Below are 20,546 nucleotides of genomic sequence, written 5' to 3'. Positions count from 1 at the left end.
AGGTGCGTGCAAACTCCGTGGCTACTGCAGTGCTTTGAATAACCTCAAGCTCACGGCAGCCAGTTTGCAGGAGGTAAGTGGACCCATGGAAATCACCGTCCTGAAGCACACTCCAAACCCTTGACCTTCGAACTCTGGGTGGCACAGCAGGTGAAAAGACTTGGGAAGGCGTAGAAAAGATCGCAGTCCATTTCCCCCAAATCTTTGGGGACAGCTCCCCGTTCCTCGAGTCACCCACGTCGTTAAACAGGAAGGTGATTTTCAAGAACACAAGATGAATGTACACGAGAGGCTGCTTGGTGTGTTTAGCTTTCTGGCATTCCACCATGGCCCAGAAAGTAAGCTGCCCGCTGATGGGAAGCAGCCAGTTCCCTTCCGGCGTCAGGGCAGAGACTTCCAGTCTCCACTGCCAGCCTTCTCAGTAGCACCAGCGGCTGCACTTCCATGTTTGGCCACAGAGGGGCAGTATGGCCTTGGAGGTGCGTCTGAGAGAGGCATGCTCTTTGGGATCCTGGGTTCCTTGGCTCTACACTCAATTGAGATTCACATAGGTACTGAGGAGACCCTGAGAGGGTACCTTAGCACGAAAAGTCCTGGCTGGTGGGGAAGCCCCGGCACTGGAATCCCAACGGGTGGGGATGCCCGGAAGGCAACTTGAGTCAGGAATCAGCTACCAGGAATGCCTTGAGTTGTTGCACTTCCCTCCCAAGATCTATAGGTTGGGATTAATTGTTGCTCATGAAGCCTTATGTCCCGTTTCACTCTTGCTTCCATAGCTCCTTCCTTTTCCCCGCTCCTTTATACCTAATTCACTCCAGCCTGGCAATGCCACACTGGCCTGTTAGAATCACCAGTCATGAGGTCTTCTTGCTTCTGCATTGCTGGCGACTATTATGAGGGCCAGGGAGAATTTTCCTTAGCTTCATCCTGAGAGGAGAATAATTCACCACAGCTGGACACCCTGGGCTCCCGTTCCCATTTACATCAGTGGCTCAGGTTCTCTCTCCCCTCTCTTCCCCCTGAAATGTTCTGTCAATGAGCCCTTTCCTTCAGGCATGGCTCCTTTGGTCCCTCCCTCCACATAGCCCTGTCCTGATACCACAGTAGAATTTATCACGATTCTTTTTCTCTGCACCAAGTCCCCACTGGGTTCATCCAACTTTCTGTGAATATGGTCAGCCTTTGAGATCAGTGGGGTTAGATCCAGGAATGCCTCCATACCCCAACCCACATAGTAAAATCTAAGCAGTATTCAAATTTCATAGAAAACAATGCAGTGTTTGCATATAATAGATGCATTTTCCCACATTCATTCAATCATCTCTAGATTGCTAATAATCCCTAACACAATGTAAATAAATGCCATGTAAAAAACCGCTGTATTGTCCAGGACATAATAATAAGGAAGATCGTCTATATCTGTTCCATACTTATCCATCCAAATTCTAAAAAAAAAATGTTTGATCCCGTGAGCATAGTGGTACATGCCTTTAATCCCAGCACTCAGGCAGAGCCAGGGAGATCTGTGAATTCAAGGCCAGTCTGGTCTTAAAGTGAGTTCCAGGACAGCCAGGGCTACACAAGAGACCCATCTTGAAAAACCAAACCAACCAACCAACCAACCAACCAACCAACCAACCAACCACCAGCTAGCTAAACAAATAAAAAAACCACAAAAATAAAAAAACCACAAACAACCCCCCCCCCAATAACCACAACAAAAAGAGTTTGGTCAGTTTGATCCAAGGTTGAATGCCTGGATGTGGAACCTATATGGAGAAGGTGGAATGTTGTGGTTTACTTAGTGGTTACTAAGCCCATGGATGGCCAGAGCCTGGCTGTGCATTCTCTAGTTTCCTTCCCAGCCTTTGGAAAATAGCTTGGCTGGGGCAGAGCCTAGCTCAGTGTTTACAGTACTTAGAGTGGGCGGTCACCCCCATCCCACAGCCCAGGAGGCCCCACTACTGCTTTTATAACTTCCACCTGGCCCTAAAGCCTTCCTACTCTTGACATCTAATATCCTTGTGTGAGCACAAACCTGACCAACTTGAGGCTGCTGCCTCGTGACTGGGAATGCCATGTTCCTCCCTTTAATGTTGGCTGTCTCTGAAACATCTCTTTTCTGTCTTAGCAGAGTCTGAGTCTGTCTGTTTACTGCAGACAAAGGACTCTAACACCTTTGTATGTTCCCTGACGGAACTGCATGGCTGTCTAAAACTTAATGACTCACCTGACCTGTGGTGGCCATGCTGGGTCATCATATTGGCGCTCCTTTTTCTTTTCTGCTCCACATTTTTCAAGGCTTGAACTTGACCCTTCCTCCAAGCTATGGTTTATTGAGCAATGAGGATTTCTTTCTAGAATCATTCTTCCACCAAAGTCTAAACAACGTCTTCTTGAACATCTCTGTTTAGCCCAAGTTATTCTGGGAGCAAGCACTGAGTGTACAACAGTATCATCTCTCAGCAAAGAGATTAGGGGAATGAAAGGTGGTATAGAGAATTCCAGGCTAGGCAATCCTTCTAGGCTGCAAGGGGGTGGTCCTGTACCATCACCCCTCCCTCCCTCTCCATGCTGTGAAAGAATAGAACTGCAGGGAGAGTTGACCACAGGCTCTCAGAACTCATAAACATGGGATCTCCAAGGAGATCCAATCTCTGTCACCATTTCTACAGGCATGCCATTAGTCCAGCAACTAGGATAGCTATAAGTACATGGAGCTGCACTCAGTGATAGGCATGTGGCACAGCATGGTTTCTTGTCGTTTACTTTGATCCTAAAACCAGATGTGGTTGGGAACAGGGAGCCTTCTGGGAAAGGAGGCCCTCCATCTTCAATCCTCCTCCATGGATATACTGTGGAGCCTAGAGGTGGAGCCATTTTTTTTTTTTATTAACTTGAGTATTTCTTATTTACATTTCGAGTGTTATTCCCTTTCCCGGTTTCCGGGCAAACATCCCCCTAATCCCTCCCCCTCCCCTTCTTTATGGGTGTTCCCTTCCCCATCCTCCCCCCATTGCTACCCTCCCCCCAACAATCTAGTTCACTGGGGGTTCAGTCTTAGCAGGACCCAGGGCTTCCCCTTCCACTGGTGCTCTTACTAGGATATTCATTGCTACCTATGAGGTCAGAGTCCAGGGTCAGTCCATGTATAGTCTTTAGGTAGTGGCTTAGTCCCTGGAAGCTCTGGTTGCTTGGCATTGTTGATCATAAGGGGTCTCGAGCCCCTTCGAGCTCTTCCAGTTCTTTCTCTGATTCCTTCAATGGGGGTCCTATTCTCAGTTCAGTGGTTTGCTGCTGGCATTCGTCTCTGTATTTGCTATATTCTGGCTGTGTCTCTCAGGAGAGATCTACATCGGTTCCTGTCAGCCTGCCCTTCTTTGCTTCATCTATCTTGTCTAACAGGATGGCTGTATATGTATGGGCCACATGTGGGGCAGGCTCTGAATGGGTGTTCCTTCTGTGTCTGTTTTAATCTTTTCCTCTCTCTTCCCTGCCAAGGGTATTCTTGTTCCCCTTTTAAAGAAGGAGTGAAGCATTCACAGTTTGATCATCCGTCTTGAGTTTCATTTGTTCTAGGCATCTAGGGTAATTCAAGCATTTGGGCTAATAGCCACTTATCAATGAGTGCATACCATGTATGTCTTTCTGTGATTGGGTTACCTCCCTCAGGATGATATTTTCCAGTTCCAACTATTTGCCTACGAATTTCATAAAGTCATTGTTTTTGATAGCTGAGTAATATTCCATTGTGTAGATGTACCACATTTTCTGTATCCATTCCTCTGTTGAAGGGCATCTGGGTTCTTTCCAGCTCCTGGCTATTATAAATAAGGCTGCTATGAGCATAGAGCACGTGTCTTTTTTATATGTTGGGGCATCTGGGTATATGCCCAAGAGAGGTATAGCTGGATCCTCAGGCAGTTCAATGTCCAATTTTCTGAGGAACCTCCAGACTGATTTCTAGAATGGTTGTACCAGTCTGCAATCCCACCAACAATGGAGGAGTGTTCCTCTTTCTCCACATCTTCGCCAGCATTTGCTGTCACCTGAGTTTTTGATCTTAGCCATTCTCACTGGTGTGAGGTGAAATCTCAGGGTTGTTTTGATTTGCATTTCCCTTATGACTAAAGATGTTGAACATTTCTTTAGGTGTTTCTCAGCCATTCGGCATTCCTCAGCTGTGAATTCTTTGTTTAGCTCTGAACCCCATTTTTTAATAGGGTTATTTGTCTTGAGTTCTTTGTATATTTTGGATATAGGGCCTCTATCTGTTGTAGGATTGGTAAAGATCTTTTCCCAATCTATTGGTTGCCGTTTTGTCCTAACCACAGTGTCCTTTGCCTTACAGAAGCTTTGCAGTTTGATGAGATCCCATTTGTCAATTCTTGATCTTAGAGCATAAGCCATTGGTGTTTTGTTCAGGAAATTTTCTCCAGTGCCCATGTGTTCCAGATGCTTCCCTAGTTTTTCTTCTATTAGTTTGAGTGTGTCTGGTTTGATGTGGAGGTCCTTGATCCACTTGGACTTAAGCTTTGTACAGGGTGATAAGCATGGATCGATCTGCATTCTTCTACATGTTGACCTCCAGTTGAACCAGCACCATTTGCTGAAAATGCTATCTTTTTTTCATTGGATGGTTTTGGCTCCTTTGTCAAAAATCAAGTGCCCATAGGTGTGTGGGTTCATTTCTGGGTCTTCAATTCTGTTTGGTGGAGCCAGTTTTGACAAAAACCTGTCACAGAGTTGCAAGAGGTATGAAGATGACCCAGTGGTAAGCTCAGACTGACCTGGGCGTAGACATTGACTCCATTCCTAAACAGCTGTATGGCCTGGGGTGGGATAATCTGAGTCCCTGAGCCTTGCCTTCTTGATTCCTAAATCAGGGAAATTCCTAAATTCACGAAAGCTAACTGTGGTAGAGTCCTAGACATGGTTAAAGAGAGGATGGGCATATTCACACCACACTCACTTAGCTACCCAGCCAGCTTCCTGCACCTCAGGGACCCAGTCAAAACATCATCTTCATCCCAACAAACATTTTCTTTCCTTCTTATCTTTTTGATAAAGACTCACTCCACTCTCTTCTGTACTGCCAACTGTTGTAATTGCTTGCTCTCTAGAAGGATGTGTGTGTTCTCAAAAGTTCTGTGTGATTCCTTAATGGAGGGCACAAGTTGATGTCTGTATTTATATTCCTTGGATGCAATCAGCACCTTTGTTATTAACAACAAAAATGTTGCATGGGAAAAGGCGGAGCAATTTTGCTTTGCATAAGTGTGAAGTACCAACTGGTGGTAGGTAAGTGGGCCCTGTGTCCTCCTCAGTCACTGACTCAGCTAATCTCGGATGAAAACTCAAAGTGAACTTATACTAAACAGGAACAACTACTTTCTTCATCATCTCCCTATGAGGAGTATTCTCTGACAGATACATACGTAACACTGACATTAGCTATGGTTCGAACTTTACAGTCTTCCACTACCTTAAGAAGGGAGTTGACCATCTGGAAACAACCTGCCACAGATACTAAAGGACTGCAAGTGCCCCCACTAAGGGCTAAACATTTTCTCGCCTTTGACACAAGTTGAGCCTGTTCCCAGGCTGGATCACGGTGACACTCATGTCCCCACTAGAGTACTGTGCATTTCAGGTGCCACGTTACTTTCTTTGATCTACTGTAAGTGCAAAGAAGAACACACTTCCATGACCTTTCTAGGGTCAGTTTGTAATAACGGCTTATCTCTAAGTACAAAATGAACAAACATCCAAGGCTTGGAAGAAACAGCTTAGGTTAATAATCTTGCGAGTGAGGTTTGCAGACTAGCATCCTCAGCATCACCCGAGACCTGATTAGAAATATAGATTCTGGCCACATCCTCTGTTGGTGGTTGGAACCTAGTGAATCAGGTACTGTGGGTGGAGCAAGAAGCGGCCACAAAGCTTGATGACTCCTGGACTTTCTGGAAACTCAGATAATGAATTAAAAACAGATAAAAGGAATTGCAAAGCTTGCACGTAAGAAAAAATAGATCTCAGGAGCGTGAGGTGAAAGTGAAGAGGAATGAGAACTTTCTAGATAGGGTGAGCATATTTAGTGTGTGTGTGTGTGTGTGTGTGTGTGTGTGTGTGTGTGTGTGTGTGTGTGTACAGTTAGTGAAGACACCAGGGCACACATGTGAAGGTCAAGAGACAGCTTGACGAAGTCTGTTTTCTCCTCCCACCGTGTAAGACCTAAGGGTTGAACTCAGGTCATCAGGCTTGGTGGCCAGTGCTTGATCATCTTGCTGGCCCCTGAATGTTTGTTTTTAAATTTGCTGTTCATCCTGGCATTAGCTACGATAATGGGTACAGTGTGCAACAAATACTCTTTGCCTGGCTCTCTTGCCCCAGTGCCAGTCAGGCATCCATCCAGAGTATAAATAGAGTGAGTGTGAGGGAGGCATGTGGTAGGGTAGCTTCTTATCCCAGCAGTGCCAGAGGGAAGAAATGATGATAGGGAACAAGAAGCAGCAGAACTGAAAAGAAGGAGGGGGAGTAGAGCCCGATGTACAGATGACACTCCAGGCTGGCGTGCGGACTGTGGGTTTAATGCACAGGGGACCAGAGTTATTTGAAAGAACTATTTGCACCTACAAGGAACACTCAGCTTTGATCTTGTCACTATTGCCTAAGCAACCCAATACAACATCTGTCTCCACAGGACTTATGTCGTGGTGGTAAAGTACACAGGAGGATCTATGTGGGCTGTTTGCAAACACTACACCTTAGTTCATGCCTTTTACATGCTGGAGTGTCCACACATTATGTTGCTGGGGCACAGTCTGGAACTATTCCCACAGATACACGGAGAAGACTGTAGCACCAGCAGTAATGATGGATGTAGTCAGCAGAGCTGGCGATGTGGAGTAAACCCTAGCCATCCACCAGGTTCTGAAATGTTATGCAGACGGACTGAGCTAATACTGTCCTCTCTCAGCCATTCGGGTACTTACATTTATGATTCCCCTGGACCTTGGAGATGAGGCTAGAACATGCCAGGGCAGAGTCCCCACCTCAGGCCTCTCTGAGGCACACTGGAATATACCTCCACGTACCTCACAGATCTTTTCCAAGGATGGGACGAAGAAGTCATCGCACACGATGGCCAGTGCATAGAACATATACATGGCCTGGAAAAAAGGAGAGGAGAAAGAGTTAAGAGTTAGGTAGAGTTAAGGGCAAAGGGTTTGATCATCTTTTCTTTAATATAGTCTCTTATCATAAATTTAACTTCTTATTCAGAGTAAGCACAAAGTCTTTGCAATTCCTGAAAGACTTGTAGCCTTGCTTTAGCTTTGCCTTTGACCTCACTACCTACTAATTGTCTCTTGTTCACCTTCTAAGGTGCCAAGAAGACCACGGACACTGGCCACAGAGCCTTTGCACTTGTTTCTTCTACCCAGAGCAGAAGAATATATATTCTCCTCAGATATACCATTGTTTCACTCCACCATGCTTTTTTTTTTTTTTTTTTTTTGTTCTTTTTTTCGGAGCTGGGGACCGAACCCAGGGCCTTGCGCTTCCTAGGCAAGCGCTCTACCACTGAGCTAAATCCCCAGCCCCTGCCCACCATGCTTTTCAAATGCCAACCAGACTCCCTGACCACCTTTCCCTCTATATCCCTTCATCTTGCCTTTCTTTGGGTAGATTATAAGGTTAACGTCATCAGTCTGTTGCAAGTTTCCATCACCAGAAGTTCACGGAGACAGGAACTTTCTCTTGTAAGTACTATTACACCCTCAGAAGTCATCCCATGATCTGACAGCTCCAGTAGCTGAGCTGGCCATGTCCCAGTGAGCTTACTTACTACCTGGCTTCTGAAGGACAGCCTGTGCAAACGGGCCTCCACACTGGGGTCAGCTATCACAAGGGCAGCTCTAGAATTTTGTCTTTTAGTCAGAGATTGTCTTTTTCCTCATTCAAGGCATCATCTCTAAGAATGAGCATTTGTTTGGGTTCCAGTGTTGAGTGACCACCCACAACACACTTCTCACTTTTCCGGGGGACCCCAGCACCTTCCTATATTCACAGTGCCCCAGGTAGAAGGTGTCTCCCTTTTTCTCCAGGATTACATATGGACTGGCCTGTTGGTGTGTAGTATTCCTAGTGGAGATGGCTATTGGTTCAGAGGTAGGCATATGACTTAGAACCATTTAATCAGATAAAAGGAAAGAGTTATCAACTTTCCAAAGAGAGACATTTCTCACTCTCTGTTGCTGGCTGTGGAGAAGAAGTGTGAGATTCTTAGAGGTAGGATGAAGTTGATTCTGACTTGGAAAGCAGCAGAGTCCTCAGTATCATCACAGAGCCACAGACCATGTGGCCTTAGAGCCCACCAGGCTTCCGGACTCCAGAGCACATTGGCTGCATTGCTTGGCTTAGAATAATCCAGTGTTTGTAACCTAACGTGTTTACCAGTACTGGCTCAATCTCCAGCATCCCCACTAGGATATTTATTACCATCTCCTCTCATATTTTCCCACTGCTTACTATTCCATAGTGTGGGCCCCAGTTACCCAGGGCACAGCATAAGACCCAGGCCAGAAAACAGAACGTGACAGTTTTTGTCACAAAGTGATTGGTGGATAGGAGGGCCAGGCAGTGATTAACAGAATATAAATAATCCTTGAGTATGTAGCTGCCAGAAATAGCAGTCATATAGAGAGAGACTGATAATGATGTTACCACATTAAGAAGCAGAACCAAGAGGAATGACAGGTACATATACACACCCATACACACATATTCACACATTCATTCATTCATTCTCTCTCTCTTCCTCTCCCTCCTCTCTCTCTCCCTCTCTCTCCCTCTCTCTTCCTCTTTCTCCCTCTCTCTCTCCCTCTCTCTCTCTGTCTCTCTCTCTGTCTCTGTCTCTCTCTGTCTCCCTCTGTCTCTCTCTGTCTCTCTGTCTCTGTCTCTCCCTGTCTCCCTCTCTCTCCTTCTCCCTCTCTCTCCATCTCTCTCTCTCTGTCTCTCTCTTTCTCTCACAGACAGACAGACAGACAGACAGACAGACAGACACACACACACACACACACACACACACACACACGCACACACACACACACACCGACATCATGGGAACACTGATCTCAGCTCACTTTGAAACCAAGTGAATGCTCCAGATTTCATGAGCCAACTCTCTGCCTCTTGCACCTAGCCTGTTAGCAGAGTTTCGGTTGCTTACAGCTTTCTTTCCTGAGGTCTTTGCTACAGTCCTAGCTGGAAATGATCTCAGACTTTTGACTCTTGGCCAGTGCACTAATTTAGTTCCCTGGCTTCCCTTGTATGCACTTGACTTTTTTCCATGTGTGTGTGTGTGTTGGTTCTCTCCCACAGGACAGGGAGAGCCTCAAATACAATGTAACACTCCATTTTGTGGAAATGTTACACAAAAGCACAAGATGAAGTGTCCAAACTTCAGACTATGCTAAATTATCAAAACCTTCCAAAATAGACCACAGGGGATGGTTAGATCAGTGACTCATCGTTCCGTGCAATGCTGTCAGGAGAGATTGTGCGGATAGATAGTGATGAGAAAATGTATCTGTACTACACTGCTTTATGAAAATGTTAAAAATTCGTCTCTCTTTTGTTAACTTGTTTAGGTGTGTGTGTGTAGGCTGACTCACACATATACGAACACTTTCACACGAATTTGTCATTCTGTCAAAGTAATAGCCATCTTTTATCCAGAATGAGTCTACCTAACTTATAATCATAAGCCATATTTTTCCATTTAGCCCTAAATTTGCATTTCATGTGTGATTTATGTTGGTGGTAGAAAATTTTAGAGGTAATTTTTATTTTTACTTTGCTGACCTCTGAGAAGCCAGGAAGAATGGCACCCAGAGAAGGCTCTAAAATAATTTTTTAATGTTTGATATAGTCATAATCTATGCAAAATCATTTGCCTGTAGCATTTTTGAATATGTCAAATAAAAAATTAATGCTGTATTTTACAGCTCTGGTGGATCAGCCAGAAATACCTCCCCAAACTGTAATAGACTCATACCCTCTTTTGCTGTGGACTTGGCTGATCCAATGACATGCAGGCTTTAACATTATCCTTGAAAGGACAGCCAAATTAAGTAATTGAAATACAGAGCAACACATCTGTGGATTAAGCAAGATCTAAATAAGCTGTCCATCACTGACAGAGTCAGCTCATTGGAGCAGCTGGCTCTGTTACTCTCAGTAAGAGTGTGTTCCCATATTGAGTATTGATCTAATTGCAAGACCAGAACCTCCATCCAATACTCTAAACACTGAGCCTGGATGAGAAATGAACAGATCTGTCAAACTCTCGGTGCTTTCGAGGGTGGTGACGATGGAAAACCATACTGATTTTGGTTCATGAGATAGGGGGAAGCGAGGTGGGGATATCCACTGTCAATCAGACGACCTATGACAAAGCGTATTGGAGATGCTATGAAGCCTGTGAGATGTATGGAGGCTCCTTGCCTGCTGTAGGGCACTTTCTGGCTTCTGCAGAGCAGGAGTGAGGGAGAGGCTATTTCTATGGTTATAATCCTCTGTCAATCTCTCCAATGAGATTCATAGAAAAGCAGGTTCCCACCAAGAAAACAAAATACACAACCTAAAAGAACAAAGGACACCAAACAAAGTCCAGATGGTGCAAGACTCTTACAGGAGGTGGCGCATCTATGGGGCTTTCCATGCAACTGGCACAAATCTTTGCAGAAGACTGAGGCGCTTTCTGCTTCATTTGTCCTGTCCTACATTTCCAAAGGATGGAGGAAATCACTGAAGAGGAGAATAATAAAATCCCTGTTGGAGATTCTACCATAGGTCCTTTACAGAACTGTCTTTCTTAGTTCTTCTGGTACTTGTAGGTGGCAAGCAGACCCTGAGCCCATTTCTCAGCTAATGACAAGCAAATGATGAGGCTTGGATTAAACCTCAGGACCTTCTCCATCCTTCCCTGAGCCCAGCTCTCTCTACACAAGTCTGGGCTCACTCATGATGCCTCTGATTTCTAACTTGCCTTCTGCTTTTCTGCCTCTTCCAACCTTTCAGAGAGAGAGAGGAACATGAGTCCCAGCCACCTACTTTAGGGCTACCTGTCAGGCTCGCTGATATGCTTTCACACTCTTTTATAAGGTTTTCTGTAAAATACAAGACAGATCTGAAATCTGAACAAGCCAATGTGAGGCCTGGAGTGGAGATGATGGGAGTGCCTAGGGAAGGGGCAGGTCACCTCTGGAGCTTTATCTTGAATCTGAAGCTCACAGGGTCTTCTCTTCTTTGGAGCTTTGGAGAGCTGTCAGAGTAGGAATCTGCACAGTGGCATTGTTTCTGCACAGTCAGGAGTATGAATGGGGTTTGTTCATGAATCTAGGTTTCTTTTTCCTGAAAGGCAGCCACATCTACAATGTATTTATATCTGCCGTGTTCCAGGCTGGGCTAGCACAGAATGATTTCTGTGATGTGAATGATTCCAGCCCATCTAGTATTACTGCTAATATCTAGCAGAAGAAATGCCTGTAGTGTGGGAGGATACTCAGAAAGGTGGAAAGGCACATCAACTCTCAGATGTGACCCTTGCACATTGTGTAAATTCAAGTGACTCTTCTTGCTTTATGAAGCCTCCAAGGTGGGACCAATCAGTGTGCCATGTAGGTGGCTTACCATGTTGTTTTGGAAGCATGTAGAAAAGAAATGGGCAAAGGCACCTGGGTGAAGGGACACATCTTACAATCCACTCTTACTGTTGCAACAGTGGCTGTGCAGACATGGTCAAGCCAGCCTGCTGGAGGAAAAAGACAAGCAACAGCACCCTTCACTCTACTTATTCCTGCCAAGCCTGTCAGAGAGATCGGTGACAAAAAGATAATTCTCCAGTATAGACCAGCTTCAACTGGCCAAGCCTAACCCAAGTTCAACAAATCAACTAAAACCAAGGACATTTGAGTCAAGTGATTGTTTTTGTATGTGGCAATAGAGACAGAAAAAGTAACAAAGATAGTCACAGTGACTGATTACCCAGAAGGCAGACTTTCAAACTTAAGTGACAAAATGACACAGAACTTCCAAGGGCAGGAGGACTACAACCATTCCTTTCCACTGATGTACACTTCCTATGCTAAAAGAATATACTAGCCAGAGACCACCAAGAGAAAGAAATACATTTGTGCCAAGAAGGTCAAACGTTCTTTAAAACATTCTTTGTTCATTAATTTAACAGTCTTGTGTCAAGGCACCAACTCAAAGCCAGATGACCTGGTAGGTAGGAGCTCTAAGATTTAATGAGTCACTGTCATTGGACAAACAGGAATGATCTGAGGTCTAGTTTGGAGAGTTGAAGACAAGTGGCTTCCTAATAAGCTGAGATCATAGGACTGAGTTCTGCAACATGGCTGGCATTGGTGGCTGCCTAAACCACGGGCCATTCATTTTGTTAATCTCACACATATAATCCCAATGTTGTGCTGAATAATACCATTATCTTTTCCAGTGTCCCTAGAACTAGCTATGGCTGTATGGCACTGTTTCTGTCAATGTGAATAGGCCTAGATCCAATTCATCTTTTCTCCATGCTTTGAATTTTAATTTGATCTCTGGAATGGCAGCAACCATTGTACAGCTGTGAGGTAAGAAGTTCAAGGATACATACCACCATGACAAGGGTAGCCAAGACCCAGGATTTCCAGTGGAGCTGATGCCCAAAAGCCTCCTTTTGCACTTGTTATGTGAGAGATGGAAACCCCTTTATTTTAGTCCCCATTGGTTGTGGTTTCCATCCTTGACCCATGTTTCTCTCTAACTTACATGGTGAATAGATGTTCTGTTGAACAGGGGAAATAAGGAGGTTAGAGAAGGCCTCATAGGAGAGGTGGCTCTTAAGCTGAAACTTAAAGATAAGCACTGTTTCATTAGATGATTTCAAAGTTGTTGGGACTCATAAAAACAGAACTGCAGGCGAAAGAGACTGCTTAGTGCATTTGTTAACAATTGTGAGGGACTAGGTTTAGATTTCACATAAAAAGTCAGGCATGGCATGTAAGACATGTGAAGCTAGAGGGGGATGGGGCTGTGGATAGGGGTAAGGCAGAAAAATCACAGGGGGTGGGGGTCTTGCTGACTGCATGATCACTGAGAATTCATTTCAAGGGGATAAGGAGGAGAGTGACAGAGCGGGCCACCTGAGATCCTCCTCTGGCCTCTGTGTGTGTACCTGTCTGCACATGTGAGTACACACATGCTCATACACTCATTCACAAACACATCCACATCCTGTGTGCATATGCACATGTACACACATGTACATACATACATACATACACCAACACACACATACACACACACACACACACACACACACACACACACACACACACACACACATGCACAAGCACAGAAACCATACAAGCAACATTGGGAACAGAAACAATGAAAAACTCAAGAACTTGGCTACAGTGGTTAAACTTAAAAAAATGCCCAATGTAACCAGAGATATTTGTGGATTGTGATTTAATGGAGGTGAACAGGCTGTAGCTGAAATGTTGATATCCATAAATGTTTCCGAATAGTGGGGAAAATGTATTTGAGCAGCGTGACTTTCACCCTGCTGTTTTATGTGGCGTCTACAGTCAGCAGATTTCACAGATAATTTCCTTTTACTACATCATCTTCCCTCCTGTCTCTGTCTTTAGATTCCATGAATGAAGAGCTGGGGAAACCCTTCATAGGAAGGGTCTATGGATCTAAACCTCCCAGGAACTGTGGCTCACTAATAGAAAAGTAGATCTTTTCCCATCTCTTACAACATTTTAAGTGCTCGTAGGATTGGGCTTTGAAAAACAAAATGATTACATTTAAAAGTATTTTTGTGGGTTTTGGGAGATTCTCTGTCAGTGCAGTGTCTATTGTGCAAACACAAGGTCCTGAGTTCAGATCCTGAGCAAGTTTGTAAAGGTTGGTCTTGGCGATGCATGTCTGTAATCCCAGCATTGGGGTTGGATGATGAGGGTGGGGAGACAGGTAGATTCCTTGAACTTCACAGACCACCAGACCAGCCTTGCAGAATCAGTGATCTTGCCTTACATACATCTACATTCGTATGTGCACACACTATATGCATATATATATAAAATAGGTAAATAAATCAAGTCATTTTCTCATAACAAGCTTTGTGCCTCCTGGCCCCATGAAGCTATGGTCGAGCTGATCCTGTGTCTACTGTTGACTCAGGGATTCTAGTGACCACAGAGAGACAGACTTAGCCTTATAACACAGATGCAGTTTCAAATAAGATGGCTAGGGAAAGGGTTGGCAGGGATGAAGAATGTATTTGGTTCCTTCTCTATCTTGCTATATTACTAAAGCAATAATTTAAAACACTACTAAGTTTTCAATGTCAAAACCCACTTCAGTTGTGGAAAAAAAAACTCAATAATTATCCCTCTGTGGAGTCCTCAAGCAATAACCCATGGGAGCTGCTATATCAGCGCCTCGCTCCCTCAGTTCTGGGTAGGGTGACTAGGTGGCCAGCTGTACGGGGTGCCACATGCCCAGAGGGCTGTGTGCCTGCTGATGTATCTTTCTTCAATACCCTTCCCTTCCGTGCCCTACTTCCCAGTTCCCAGTGACGTCAGCTCTTTCAACAATAACCATTTATATTCAACCCTTCGTCTCAAGGTTGTTTCTGAACAGCCCAAATTAAAGCAAAGGGGAAGCGAGGTAAGGGAGAATGTGGGAGGAATAAGCCAAGGTGAAATCAGGATGGGCCACTTTCAGAAACAATGTCCACTGTCAATTTTAGAGGGTTTGTCTGCATGTACCTGTCATCATTAGTCAGCAGCATTAGGAAGGTCCTTAGGGACATTTCAGGGTCTTGAATTTTTTTCATAATTTTAATTTTTATTGAAAATAGATTTTTTCATATCTGATCTCAGTTTCCAATCCCCCAGTTCCTCTCATATTCTTTTCACCTCTCCGCCTACAGAAGTCCACACCCCCTTTTCTCTTTCTCATTAGGAAACAAACAAGCGAACAAAGAAACCAAAATTACACTCAGCAAAACAGAAAGAGAGCTAAGGAAAAAGCATAAAAACACATACAGACACAGAGACACACACAGAAATTCCATGAAAACACTACATTGGAAACCATAACATTTAAGTAAAAGACCAGTAAGATAAATAAAGGGGGTTTGGGCTTGGATTCTAATGGAAAGGATTATATTGACACTTGCTCCATTAACACAAATTCTATGACAATTTTAATTTGAAAAAAATTCAGCACTCCTAGATGTCCTAGATAGGGTAGAAAACTTTCTTAGCATGCACAAGGCTCTGATGTGAATCCCCAGTCCAACAGTGAATGAATGAATCGAACAAACAAGCAAACAGCCAACCAGCTGCTCAGTTGTATTTGAAGCCTTCAGATGCACAGCATCAGAAGTCACTTGTTGTGGAGCCTGGAGACTTTGCTATCTCTGGGAAGGTAGTTCAGTAGAAGAAGAACCTGCTAAACATCTCCACGCTCATGGGCTTCCTTCTGTCTTCTCTCTTTGCTCATCCTACTCCACATGACTTTGTTTGTGCCGCCAAGAGCCTGACTTATTGGCTCTTGTGTCCTTGAGGAAGGCATCCACTTCTGCTGCCCCTGCTGGACGTCCACTGAAAAGAGGTCTGGGAACAGGCAGGTAAACCTGGGCTGATGCAGACGGTGACGTGGGTTTGCAGAGTTCTTTGTGTGCCAGTCATCCTCTTTTACAGCTTGTAGGAAGGGATACTGAACATCCTTAGTCAGGGACTTGCCTCAGGCTACACAGCTAGCTTAAGCTAAAAGCAGAGTGTGAACCTCCTGAGTATACGCACTCAGGAGGCCATAGAACATCTCAGGAAGAGGACTGGCTACCAGTGCTAAAGTATGCTGTCCTGCCTGATTAAATTCCCTCTGTGGGGTAAGATAGGAACCTTAAGCTGGGTCAATAAGTACCCAATTTCCAAAGGAAGGAAGTTTCATGAATTAATTTTGTTTTTAATTACATCTCTTTTCTTGATCAACATATTTGTATTGATAATGTAAAGTGTGTGTGTATGTGTGTGTGTGTGTGTGTGTGTGTGTGTATGTGTGTGTGTGTGTGTATGTTTGTGTTAATTACTGGGATGTTTAATATCTGATTGGCAACTGCTCTAACACTAAGCAAAATCCAAAGTCTCAATATGGTATTTTGATTGGATACTTGGCATAACCATCATCCTACACTTCTGTTATTTTAATACTACTAATATATCACAAATGATCTCTCTTATTTTGGCATATATGACACATTGTGGTTGACTCTGCTCTTTGTGCTATACCATTTTTTTTCTCACTAACTGCTCAATGGAGTTCAGCATTTCCCCCCTCCAAGAGCATAGGCAAAAAGTCACAGTAGAAAAAACAAAATCTGAATATAGGTCTTCAGTGGCTATCTCAGACATTTCTCACTGCTAGGAAGTGGTTTTACACTGTCCCCTGTAACATGGCTCCTTCCAAAATAGGTTTTTGGAGACCTATGTTAGATTTTCTAATATATGAATAAAAGGTCACAGGTAACTTTTATCACTACCCCATGTGTATAAGAGTCATCAGGAAATACTGATAAAATGTGAGCTCCCTAGCAGACTCTAGAGGATCTAATTCGTGAAGCCTGGGCTAAGACCCAGGAATCTGCATTGCTAACAAGCAGAAGGTAGTTCTGATGCAGATAGTCCAAGGGAACACAGTGTTTCTAAAGGATCCTAGGACTCTGTGATTAAAGATCTGCTGTGAACCCCCTTTTTGGCATCCACCACATTGGAACAATTCCCTTCCTGGTACTTGTACATGGTTCTGGCCAAGGTAAGGGTTCCCTACTACTGCAAAGGTTTAGACACCCAAACAGTCTTTGCTGATGCTCTTATCACTGCCAGGGTTTTACTGGACCCTGAAAAGCCAGGAAGGAGCAGGGATAACATATCCAATCTTTCTTTCTATCTCCCTCTTCCCATCCTGTCTTTCACTGAGAAAGGATTTAGAATCCAAGTTGATCGGCATCATTATGGTGCTGGCTAGATGCCCCAGCCGACTGGCACACTGAACTTACGTTTGGATAGCTATTTAGAAACCACAAGAACCTTTTCAGAATAAAACCACCTCCTTAACTGTGTGTCTTTTCAGTATGTTCAACTTAGTCCCATGGATGTGCTGGCAATAGTGTTGAAAGGCTACTATGCTAGATTACCCTGGGAATATACCTGGATCCTTCCTGAGATGGGCACAAAGAACAAGCAAACTGGATGTGTAGGCAGGAGGTCCAAGTCTTGAGCTGTATGTGTAAATGAATGAAGTCAACAGGTCTGGTTTGTGTGGGGCATAAACTCTCACTTTCACTTGGTTGCTTGCCATCTAGTCTTTCAAATTAAGCTAAGCCCACACTTTCTCTTCCAGTCCTTCCAACTTCACACTTCAACGACAATGCATTAGAATAATTGCCAGATAATTACTATGGACTTTTAAGTAGGAGATTCAAAACCTCTCTTGTCAGGCAATTAGCTTGGTTGGGCACATGGACTACTCTTTCTTCTCGGTTGATGTTAGCTAGATTAAAATTCAGGGAGACTCCAGGGAAAACAGTGAGTTAGGGCATGGCTACTGCTTTCTCTATGTCCTTGCCATCTGTTTGGCTAGTGTGACCTTAGGAAGCAATCAAGGTTCAAGAGAAATATAGTCCTAAACCTCTGTACTTAAACCCACATTCTTGTTAGAGAAGCACTCCATGGCGTTCTCATGGTGACAAAGAAAGTGGACTTGTTGTAGTTTGTAGATGCTGACAACAGCATTAGGAGACACGGCTGAAAGGAGGAAACTAAACTCTTTGGCAAACCATTCGTGTGTGGTTACTTCTATGGAAGTAGCCACCACATCCAGAGAACAATAAGCCTCTTTCCTTGTGAGGAAAGGGAGTGTAAGGAAGAATATGAACAGTTCTCCAAGTCCCTGCTCGACTGAGGGCCCCACTTCTCTAATATATTGATTAAGATAATAATGACCTTCAGTTATTCTCCCTAGGGCTTAGAGTCTGTGTTGAAAACAGGAACCCAGGAAACCATCCAAAGGCAGGCAGAGGTAGAGCACATGAGGGTACAAGAGTAGAATGCTGAGGCTAGAAAGGTTATGAAGCCTACTGGAAGAGAGTTTTATCTTTGAGTTTTTACAGTTCCTGTTTATGCTCTACAAAGCCAGAATAGAGGGAACTTGTTTCCTGATTACTGCTCTTCCTCATTGTAAGGAAGTAAAGGGAAGCATCAAAGATAGTGCAGTCGTGAAGCAGGATACCACTGTCACAAAGATGGACACGGAAGCCTTGGTCATACTTCACGTGTGTGATACTAGGTGAATAATTTAACCTTACTAGGTTTTAATTTTTTCCTTGTTTGTAAAAATGAAAGAAACAATATTATTTGCCTTATTTGGTGGTTTTTGAAGCTAGATAATGCATGTAAAATTTTGAGCATAATAACTAGAATGCTGCAAACATTCAAAACATGTTAGCATTGTTGATGGGGATGGTCATTATTATCTTAATCAATATATTAGAGAAGTGGGGCCCACAGTCGAGCAGGGACTTGGAGAACTGTTCATATTCTTCCTTACACTCCCTTTTCTCACAAGGAAAGAGGTTTATTGTTCTTTGGATGTGGTGGCTACTTCCATAGAAGTAACCACACACGAATGGTTTGCCAAAGAGTTTGGTTTCCTTTTCTTCCTTTGTCTCATAAGAGTTGATGGCCATCCAAAGAAGCCCAGCCCAAGTTTCACATTCCAACAAACACATGATTGAGGGGTCCCTGGGGGTCAATGGAGATGGCCAACTCAATGGTAAAATCCAACCCATCCTGGATTTAACTTTAATTGCCAGTGAGAAACAGATGGTGTCTAAGTCTAGATCCATCTGCTCCACATCTGTGGGATCTTTTCCCAGAGGAGAAGACAGGGTTGCAGCCAGCTTCTATTTTGCTCCAAGAAAGATTGGAATATTGCTTTGAGGAAACCATCTTCCTTGTCATGATAAGATTTTCTCTAATTTACATAACCACAAAAACATTAGGTCAGATGTGTAAGCAAAGAGAAGTCAGTGGGACACAAATTGCTACCACAGCTCAAGACACTTACAGTGAGGGAGGAAAGAATGCAAGTATGCTGGTCTACCAGTTTGTAACATGTTCCTTGCCCTAACATATCCCGTTATTACATATAATTTTTATAATTAAGGAGCTTGGGTGGGAAAATTATTTTATTATATTCTATTGTTGGTACTAAATGCTACTTTAAGGAAATGAAATAAGAATCTCCCTTCTTTGAAACAGTCTACTAATCGATGGAAGAAGAATGGTTGTTATGACTACTGGAGGGAATATTGACCATACTAGGTTCTGGTCAACTGGGAACTTTGATTCCACTGTATTATTTAATGGACACCAAAGGTACCTTTTTCCCATCACATTTTCTCAACAAGTTTGCATGGACAGGGACTGATGACTTTGACTATGGCCCTTGGGTGATAATGGGTAACAGATGTGTGATAATCCAAGGCTTGAAAAGTTGTGTGCTGTATGGACTGGCTATACCTCTTGGCCCATTTCAGATAATGAATAGCACCTCACCTCACATGTGGCTCTGTCTTTCTGCCTGAGACTTCTATTACTACTCTACAATGTCCCTCAGTTTATCCCTAGGGATGTTTAAAAGTGCCCAGGTTTTAAGAACCTAGTGTCAATTATCTGCAAAAGTGATGTAGGAATCAGGGAGTTAGTGGTCCAATCTTCTTTGTCCTCTCTGGGTAAGTTCCAAGTTGTGGAGTGCAGTAGACCTCACAGAGTCCTCAGTGGGCTTGAGTCCAGTTGCCAACAGTGAACCAGAGATTTAACTTCCCCTTTGTTGGCTTCCCCTTTCTTTGTTTGCCTTCTTTCCATTATTCTCAACGTTCGGACTTATGGAGATTAGTTAAAGTAAACAACTGTGGTGGTGTGCTGAAGCAGGCTGACGTTCCTGAGAGCCAACCACCAGATTTTCAAGAGTTTTGTTAGTTGGTATAACATTGGTACCTTGAAACTGGCATGTTGTATTTACACTGTGGGAATTTACAAACACTAATAATTAGGACTTCTATGAAAGACTTAGCTTTTAAGGAGAGAACTAGTATGCATGTATATACTAGCACATTACTAGCTTTATCTAAGTCCTTGTCTAGAGCCTGCAAATTAAAGAGTATTGGCAGCAAGTGGAGTCATTTTGCAGGAGAGAATTAGAAGTTTCCAGAGTTATTACAAATATTTCTTCATGGGTTAAAAGATTAATGATTCTAAGTGCATCTAACAGTAGAAGATTGCTGGTTCTTTGATTTAGAATTAAGTGAGCAGAGAGATAAATTAAAAAGAAGACATAGAAGCTAGGAATTCTTGCTACTAGATTATCATTCTCAAAGGAAACATTTATGACCTTTAATT

General features: G+C 43.6%; 1 protein-coding gene across 2 annotated transcripts in view; it reads right to left on the bottom strand.

The window, feature by feature from the left end:
* Positions 1-20,546, bottom strand: part of Slc24a3 (solute carrier family 24 member 3) — a 502,316-nt gene that overhangs the window by 137,627 nt on the left and 344,143 nt on the right. For both annotated transcript variants that reach the window (NM_053505.3, XM_087654830.1), the window contains 1 exon segment: positions 7,098-7,172. In NM_053505.3, the coding sequence (NP_445957.2) occupies positions 7,098-7,172 (75 nt within the window).

Source organism: Rattus norvegicus, chromosome 3 (assembly GCF_021556685.1).
Source record: "Rattus norvegicus strain SHRSP/BbbUtx chromosome 3, alternate assembly SHRSP_T2T, whole genome shotgun sequence".
Taxonomy (NCBI): Eukaryota; Metazoa; Chordata; class Mammalia; order Rodentia; family Muridae; genus Rattus; species Rattus norvegicus.
This window is presented reverse-complemented; position numbering and strand designations above follow the sequence as displayed.